Raw genomic sequence first — 9,661 nt, 5'->3', positions numbered from 1 at the left:
AATGGTTCCAAAGTAAGAGATTTATTTCAAACAGAAATTATATGGTTAACATATCCTGCTGAACACAGTTATTTCTTTTTACTATACACACATCATACATTCTTTATACATACAGCCATGTGTTGTTAATATGTCTCTTAATTCCAAGACACGTTCTTACATTTATGAGGTCTTAATTTTTATACATAAAACAAGGTTCTATCCAATATGAATCTTGTTAGCATACAAATTTCAAACCAGTGGTAATCCCTTGGTCAGGATGCCTGTGGTTACTGATAAAATCGCCACTGACTGACCATGTCAACAACTAGCATGTACAAGTGTTTACAATGAAAATTTAGATGTGAGCTATGGAGCATCATCGGAGTGCATGTGAGCTCAGTGGTGAGGTTCTCCTAAGCTGCATTAGAGGACAGTGGTGATGTTCTCCTAAGCTGCATTAGAGGACAGTGGTGAGGTTCTCCCAAGCTGCATGTGTGGACAATGATGAGGTTCTCCCAAGCTGCATGTGTGGACAGTGGTGAGGTTCTCCTAAGCTGCATTAGAGGACAGTGGTGAGGTTGTCCTAAGCTGCATGTGTGGACAGTTGTGAGGTTCTCCTAAGCTGCATGTGTGGACAGTGGTGAGGTTCTCCTAAGCTGCGTTAGAGGACAGTGGTGAGGTTCTCCTAAGCTGCATTTGTGGACAATGATGAGGTTCCCCTAAGCTGCATATGTGGACAGTGGTGAGGTTCTCCTAAACTGCATGTGTGGACAGTGGTTAGATTCTCCTAAACTGCATTAGAGGACAGTGGTGAGGTTCTCCTAAGCTGCATGTGTGGATAGTGGTGAGGTTCTCCTAAAATGCATGTGTGGAGAGTGGTGAGGTTTTCTTAAACTGCATGAGGGGACAGTGGTGGGGTTCCCCTAATCTACATCTAATGACAGTGGTGAGGTTCTCCTAAACTGCATTAGAGGACAGTGGTGAAGTCCTGCTCAGTGCCCCAAAACCCCCCCTTGTGCGCCATGGTACTCTAGTCCCAGCACTTGACCAAGGTGATTGGGTGACAAATCAACATAGCCCAAGAGAAAACATGTTACCCCTTTTCAGCCCCTTAAGAGTTGAATTTTGAAGAATTCCTGCTTAGTGGGGGTTTAGGTCATGAAAGGAACATACTCCCCAAATGTCATGTTTCTAGGTCCAGAGGTTTGGAATGGGTATTGAGTCAGGACATTTATTTTAATATATTAAGATTTGGGTTCTTGAATTTATAAGAAAAGATGTTTCTAAGGTATTTTGGACATGGAAAGGAAATATATTTTGTAAACTTTGCAGCAGTAATTATAAATATGTTTATTTAAATCTATATTGTTGAAGTCATTTATAATATATAATCCAAGGAAAATAAATAAAAGTGGATTGATTGATTTCAAATATAGATTAGGATGAAATCCCCACCTCATGAGGTGCACGATAGCTAACCGCAGAGAGACAGGAAACCTGCCTCACGGGGAGACGGGAAACCTGCCTCACAGGGAGACGGGAAACCTGCCTCACGGGGAGACGGGAAACCTGCCTCACGGGGAGACGGGAAACCTGCCTCGCAGAAACCTGCCTCACAGGGAGACGGGAAACCTGCCTCACAGGGAGACGGGAAACCTGCCTCACAGGGAGAAGGGAAACCTGCCTCACGGGGAGACGGGAAACCTGCCTCGCAGAAACCTGCCTCACAGGGAGACGGGAAACCTGCCTCACAGGGAGACGGGAAACCTGCCTCACAGGGAGACGGGAAACCTGCCTCACAGGGAGAAGGGAAACCTGCCTCACAGGAACCTGCCTCACAGGGAGACGGGAAACCTGCCTCACATGGAGACGGGAAACCTGCCTCACAGGAACCTGCCTCACGGGGAGACGGGAAACCTGCCTCACAGGGAGACGGGAAACCTGCCTCACATGGAGACGGGAAACCTGCCTCACAGGAACCTGCCTCACGGGGAGACGGGAAACCTGCCTCACGGGGAGACGGGAAACCTGCCTCACGGGGAGACGGGAAACCTGCCTCACAGGGAGACGGGAAACCTGCCTCACAGGAACCTGCCTCACAGGGAGACGGGAAACCTGCCTCACAGGGAGACGGGAAACCTGCCTCACAGGGAGACGGGAAACCTGCCTCACAGGGAGACGGGAAACCTGCCTCACAGGGAGACGGGAAACCTGCCTCACAGGAACCTGCCTCACAGGGAGACGGGAAACCTGCCTCACAGGGAAACGGGAAACCTGCCTCACAGGAACCTGCCTCACAGGGAGACGGGAAACCTGCCTCACAGGAACCTGCCTCACGGGGAGACGGGAAACCTGCCTCACGGGGAGACGGGAAACCTGCCTCACAGGGAGACGGGAAACCTGCCTCACAGGGAGACGGGAAACCTGCCTCACAGGAACCTGCCTCACAGGGAGACGGGAAACCTGCCTCACAGGGAGACGGGAAACCTGCCTCACAGGGAGACGGGAAACCTGCCTCACAGGGAGACGGGAAACCTGCCTCACAGGGAGACGGGAAACCTGCCTCACAGGGAGACGGGAAACCTGCCTCACATGGAGACGGGAAACCTGCCTCACAGGGAGACGGGAAACCTGCCTCACAGGGAAACGGGAAACCTGCCTCACAGGAACCTGCCTCACAGGGAGACGGGAAACCTGCCTCACAGGAACCTGCCTCACAGGGAGACGGGAAACCTGCCTCACAGGGAGACGGGAAACCTGCCTCACAGGGAGACGGGAAACCTGCCTCACAGGGAGACGGGAAACCTGCTTCACAGGAACCTGCCTCACAGGGAGACGGGAAACCTGCCTCACAGGGAGATGGGAAACCTGCCTCACAGGAACCTGCCTCACAGGGAGACGGGAAACCTGCCTCACAGGGAGACGGGAAACCTGCCTCACAGGGAGACGGGAAACCTGCCTCACAGGGAGACGGGAAACCTGCCTCACAGGAACCTGCCTCACAGGGAGACGGGAAACCTGCCTCACAGGAACCTGCCTCACATAAAATGAGTACTGGGTCTTCTCAGATACCTTCCATATCCTGTGTTCATGACCTTCTCAAACAATTTTCCACATATATTTATGAATGTTATTAGTAGCTATTCATATAGAGGACAGGCAAATATGACCTATACTTATTTTCTTTCCTTATTGCAATCATTCGGTCTTTTTTGCACATTATAATAATATGACCCATTTCTTTACAGAGGTGAAGATATTTTGTCAATTCTCACAAAAGTCAACAAAGATGTCAGTGAGATGGAATATTCCAAAAACGGAGGCCCCAAAAAGAAGCAAATGCCACAGCCAGCGTACACTTTACGGAAGAAACTTGTATTCCCTAAGCCCCTCACTCCATATAAACCTGCTTCCCAGGAGTCATAGGGTGTATAGTGCTGTATGCAATTTTCAGTATCCAGGTTAGAAGTAATTTAAAATGAATATGTAATTGACAATGATCTTTTATTACAGTCGAATCCAGAGATATTTCCATGTTGGTTCTTCTTTAGAGCCGAGGGCCATCCTATTAGATAATTAACATAGTGTGAGGGACAGACAAACTTTTTTAGGTGTTATACGCTGGGGAGTCTCCTCTTGCAATGAATCCTTAATTAGAGATCGTTATTGCTATTTCTGAACTGTGTATACATATACATAATGTGATTGTGCTTAGGAAGAGTGCATATGTGCCTTTCATTTGGCTTTGGTGCATTAAGCGTGATTCCAGTCCTGCTGAATGTGGGAAACCTGCACTAAACGCCTCATGTTCTTCTGCTCTGTTTTTCAGACAATACCGAAACAAGGAGCACAAGACTAAGGAAATATTTATGTAGAACAAGCACAGTATATGGAATAGTATTATATACATTGTTTCATCTACCCCACATCCTCTGCTTAGATTGAGTCTCTTCAGCGCAGCCTCTAATTCATTTGATGAGCTGTAGACTGACTTTTCATCCACACCCAGATGCCAGTCAGGGGAGACTAGAGAATATAAGCGTGATGTACTAAAGCTAAAATGCAGCCAAAAGTTCTGGCCGCATTCTCCATATGTACCAAGCTCCAGAATTTATTACTTTCTAGAGCTTGGATCCGGAGGCAACGCCATCTATAGCTGGTTCTGGCCAATAGAAGCTTATGGTCTTCTATTCGCATTAGTCCCTAGATCCAATCAGATCCCTCCCAGCATACCCTGCGGCGTGCATCATACGATAAATGCACATAGACACACCCAAGGGACGTCTGGGTCGTAATCATGTAAGTCCCCTTTTCGCAAATTCTTTTGTGATAATTAATGCCGATATGGACCCGATAAGTGTCGGGATATGCTGTATCCATCCCCTTTCTGACATCAACAACATCAGTGCGGAACCCTCATATGATTCGGGAAGGTTGTGTACGCCTTGATGGACTAGTGAATTATTTCTACGCATTTTATTCAAACTAACAGAAAAAATGCATGATCATTCTGTGCACAGATTTTATTATAAACCTACGTGTACAATCATGAGATTTGCTGTTTTGCAAAGATGGTTTGTGGCTCTTGATTCAGCTTTATTGGTCATTTTGGGTAGAGATTGTATTGTTAGTCGTGTGAGAAAGCAAAATCATTTCGAGTTATTTCTGAAACTTCAACGTTTTCTAAAAAAAAATAAAAGTTATAATTTGTGTATGAAGACCAACGCTAAAACTGCCAAAGTAGGCTCAATAAAGGGTGAGAAATCCCTCAGTAGTGAAGGGGTTAATATTCTCTCTATCCTGTGGATGACAAGGTTACTGTTGTTCAACCAGTCTAAGTGACTCTTTATTTGGTGCCTTGGAGTAAGCACATACAAATCCTATGGATTGATCACTTGCACCCTTGTATGTACCTTATGGACACTTTGACTCTTGTCTCACAAAACAAAATACATTTTTCTGCACTTGGCAGCCGCACTAATGCTAGAAAACTCCAAATTTTGCAGCTATTTTTTAGTTTCTATATGTAAGCACATGGATAGTTTCATCCCACAATCCAAAAATATACTGGTAGGTTAATTGACCCCCAACAGAAAAATGATACCTAGTGTGTGAGTGTACATGTGATAGGGAACATAGGGCCTGATTCAGACCCACTCGCGAGCGGCTGTCCGCTCGCAAGTGGGTCGATGTTCTGGACTGAGCATGCGCACGACGGAGGGAGCTCCGTCGTGCGCATGCGCCAGACGCGACGAGCGAAGGAAAGTCCTTCGCTCGTTGTGTCTGATCAAAGGGGGAGTGCTGTCGATGTTGATTGACAGCACGCCCCCTTTGGTAGGCGTGCCTCCCTGACGGGGGCGTTCCCACGGGAACGCCTCCCGTCAGAAGCCGGCCCACTGACATCACTAGTGATGTCAGTGGGAGTGATTTTGGCTCTGATAGAGCCAAAATCACTCCGGAGCTTGCGGTTGAAAACCTCAACCGCAGGCTCCGGCTCGCAGTTTCAATGGTCGCGATGGTCACGACCATCGCGGCCATCAAAATGCACGCTCGTATAGCCTGTGGGTGGTGACCCACAGCTATACGAGCGTCCAGGAGGACGCTCCATTTTCATGGAGGCCGGCCCTCATTCAGAGCGTGCGCTCTGCTCAGAGCGTACGGCTCTGAATGAGGGCCATAGATTGTAAGCTGCGGCAGGGACTGACGTAAATGGACAACTATTATCTGTAAAGTGCTTCTGAATATGTGTGCACAATATAAATGACTGAAAATAAAAAATAATAAATAGGTACAATTAACTACATTAGTATCTGACTGTGTATTACTGAGCTATATAATATACAGCCATGGTCAAAAGTTTTGAGAATGACACAAGTATTGGTATCACAAAGTTTGCTGCTTCAGTGTTATTAGACCTGTTTGGTAGATGTTACTATGATATTCTGAGGTAACATTACAGCATGACATAAGTGTCACATGTTACTATGGTATACTGAGGTAACATTACAGCATTACATAAGTGTCAGATGTTACTATGGTATACTGAGGTAGCATTACATAAGTGTCACATGTTACTATGGTATACTGAGGTAACATTACAGCATGACTTAAGTGTCAGATGTTACTATGGTATACTGAGGTAACATTACAGCATGACATAAGTGTCAGATGTTACTATGGTATACTGAGGTAACATTACAGCATGACATAAGTATCAGATGTTACTATGATATTCTGAGGTAACATTACAGCATGACATAAGTGTCACATGTTACTGTGGTATACTGAGGTAACATTACAGCATGACATAAGTGTCAGATGTTACTATGGTATACTGAGGTAACATTACAGCATGACATAAGTGTCAGATGTTACTATGGTATACTGAGGTAACATTACAGCATGACATAAGTGTCAGATGTTACTATGGTATACTGAGGTAACATTACAGCATGACATAAGTGTCAGATGTTACTATGGTATACTGAGGTAACATTACAGCATGACATAAGTGTCAGATGTTACTATGGTATACTGAGGTAACATTACAGCATTACATAAGTGTCAGATGTTACTATGGTATACTGAGGTAACATTACAGCATTACATAAGTGTCAGATGTTACTATGGTATACTAACGTAATATTACAGCATTTCATAAGTGATGGACCTCAGACTACACACCTTAAACATATATACAGTCAGGTGCATAAATATTGGGACATTGACAGAATATTCATATTTTGGCCTCTATTCACCACCACGATGGCTTTGAAATGAAACAAACAAGATGTGCTTTACCTGCAGACTTTCAGATTTAATTTGAGGGTAATAACAACCAAATCAGCTGAACGGTGTAGGAATTACAACGGTTTCTATATGTGCCTCCCACTTTTTATATACATAATTGGAGGTGCTACCTGTGGTGACAATTGATATATGCACAAAAAGAAGAAATACAGGTGCTCAACTCCAAATTAACTGATTGTATATAAATAAATATATTTTTGCAATGAATGGAGGTTTTGGCATAATCTTGGCCAAAGTTATGGGCCTACCCACCACATCCGGGTAACCTCTGTCGGGTAGGTCCCTAACATACTAGGTTTCAAATCCAGAGTGCAGGATACCTCCAAACTGGCCCAGTTAAGCTGCCCCACGGAGTGATCCCACTCTCTTGGCTAACACAGCCATGAATAAAGAATGGTACCAAAATATACTCCAAGAGCAACTTCTCCAAACCATCCAAGAACAGTTTGATAAGGAACAATGCCTTTTCCAGCATGATGGAGCACCTTGCCATAAGGCAAAAGTGATAACTAAGTGGTTCAGGGAACAAAATATCGAAATTTTAGTCCATGGCCAGGAAACTCCCCAGACCTTAATCCCATTGAGAACTTGTGGTCAATCCTCAAGAGGCGGGTGTACAAACAAAAACCCACAAATTCTGACAATCTCCAAGCACTGATTAGATAAGAATGGGTGGCCATCAGTCAGTATGTGGCCCAGAAGGTGAGTGACAGCATGGCAGGGCGAATTGCAGAGGTCTTGAAAAAGAAGGGTCAACACTGCAAATATTCACTCTCTTCATAAACTTAATGTAATTGTCAATAAAAGCCTCTGACACTTATGTAATGCTGTAATGTTACCTCAGTATACCATAGTAACATCTGACACTTATGAAATGCTGTAATGTTACTTCAGTATATCATAGTAACATCTGACTTATGTAATGCTGTATTGTTACCTTAGTATACCATAGTAACATCTGACACTTATACTAAAGTAACATTACAGCATTTCATATCATAGTAACATGTGACACTTATGTAATGCTACCTCAGTATACCATAGTACCATCTGACAAAAAGGTGTAAAAACACTGAAGCAGCAAACTTTGTGAGAACTAATACTTGTGTCATTCTCAAAACTTTTGGCCATGGCTGTACACTATGTAGACAAAAGTGATTGGACACCCCTGCACAAGCGAAATGCGTACCATTGCACACGAGATCCAACCAATATGGCGGTTTTTACAAGAACACTTTGTAGTGAGGCCCATGCACTTGTAGTTCAACAAATGTTTTTTTTTATCAGGACGACACTGCCACCTGTCACGTTTCCAGGGCGACAATGGACTGGTACAGTGCATCCGGAAAGTATTCACAGCGCTTCACTTTTTTCCCCATTTTGTTGTGTTACAGTCTTATTCCAAAATGGAATAAATTAATTTTTGTCCTCAAAATTCTACACACAATACCCCATAATGACAACGTGTAAAAAGTGTTTTTGAGATTTTTGCAAACTTAATAAAAAAAAACAAAAAAACTAAGAAATCACATGTACATAAGTTTTCACAGCCTTTGCCATGAAGCTCAAAATTGAGCTCAGGTGCATCCTGTTTCCACTGATCATCCTTGAGATGTTCCTACAGCTTAGTTGGAGTCCACCTGTGGTAAATTCAGTTGATTGGACATGATTTTGAAAGGCATACACCTGTCTATATAAGGTTCCACACTTGACCGTGCATGTCAGAGCACAAACCAAGCATGAAGTCCAAGGAATTGTCTGTAGACCTCTGAGACAGGATTGTCTGGAGGCACAAATCTGGGGAAGGGTACAGAAAATTATCTGCTGCTTTGAAGGTCCCAATGAGCACAGTGGCCTCCATCATCCATAAATGGAAGTTCGGAACCACCAGGACTCTTCCTAGAGTTGGCTGGCCATCTAAACTGAGCGATCAGGGGAGAAGGGCCCTAGTCAGGGAGGTGACCAAGAACCTGATGGTCACGCATTCCTCTGTGGAGAGAGGAGAACCTTCCAAAAGGACAACCATCTCTGCAGCAATCCACCAATCAGTCCTGTATGGTAGAGTGGCCAGACGGAAGCCACTCCTTTGTAAAAAGCACATGGCAGCCCGCCTGGAGTTTTCCCAAAATGCACCTGAAGGACTCTCAGACCATGAGAAACAAAAATCTCTGGTCTGATGAGACAAAGATTGAACTCTTTGGCGTGAATGCCAGGTGTTATGTTTGGAGGACCCCAGACACAGCTCATCACCAGACCAATACCATCCCTACAGTGAAGCGTGGTGGCAGCATCATACTGTGGGGATGTTTTTCAGCGGCAGGAACTGGGAGACTAGTCAGGATAGAGGGAAAGATGAATGCAGCAATGTACAGAGACATCCTGGATGAAAATCTGCCCCAGAGCGCTCTTGACCTCAGACTGGGGCGACGGTTCATCTTTCAGCAGGACAACGACCCTAAGCACACATCTAAGATATCAAAGGAGTGGCTTCAGGACAACTCTGTGAATGTCCTTGAGTGGCCCAGCCAGAGCCTAGACTTGAATCCAATTGAACATCTCTGGAGAGATCCAGAGCCGGCCCTAGCTAATTTGGTGCCCTAGGCAAATTTTTGATTGGTGGTGGGATTATATGCTTGGGGGGCACCAATCTTATTGTATATATGCGGACGCCAAAAATAACACGTTGTATATATAGATAAACACATTATATATCCATATATATATATATATATATATATATATATATATACGGAGAAAAATGACAGCGGCACTCAGGGTTTTTAAAAGATATCAACGTGGTATATTCAGAAAAGCATCACAGCATGTATCCATTCACCTTGACAAAGGGGCTGTGAGCCCCAAAACATGC

The 9,661-nt window shown here is 44.6% G+C and overlaps 1 protein-coding gene across 1 annotated transcript in view; it reads left to right on the top strand.

Annotated features, from left to right (window-relative positions):
- LOC148454618 (caspase-8-like) overlaps nucleotides 1–5,118 on the top strand; it is a gene marked incomplete at its 5' end in the record, with an annotated part of 5,593 nt that extends 475 nt beyond the window's left edge. Inside the window, 2 exons of the mRNA XM_088460716.1 lie at nucleotides 1–12; nucleotides 3,231–5,118. The exon at nucleotides 1–12 is cut by the window's left edge and continues 475 nt beyond it. Coding sequence (XP_088316842.1) covers nucleotides 1–12; nucleotides 3,231–3,408 — 190 coding nt within the window. The remainder of the gene's footprint in view (nucleotides 13–3,230) is intronic.
- Nucleotides 5,119–9,661: the final 4,543 nt, after the last annotated feature.

The sequence above is a fragment of the Taudactylus pleione genome, unplaced genomic scaffold (genome assembly GCF_031769625.1).
Source record: "Taudactylus pleione unplaced genomic scaffold, aTauple2 ptg000976l, whole genome shotgun sequence".
Taxonomy (NCBI): domain Eukaryota; kingdom Metazoa; phylum Chordata; class Amphibia; order Anura; family Myobatrachidae; genus Taudactylus; species Taudactylus pleione.
This window is presented reverse-complemented; position numbering and strand designations above follow the sequence as displayed.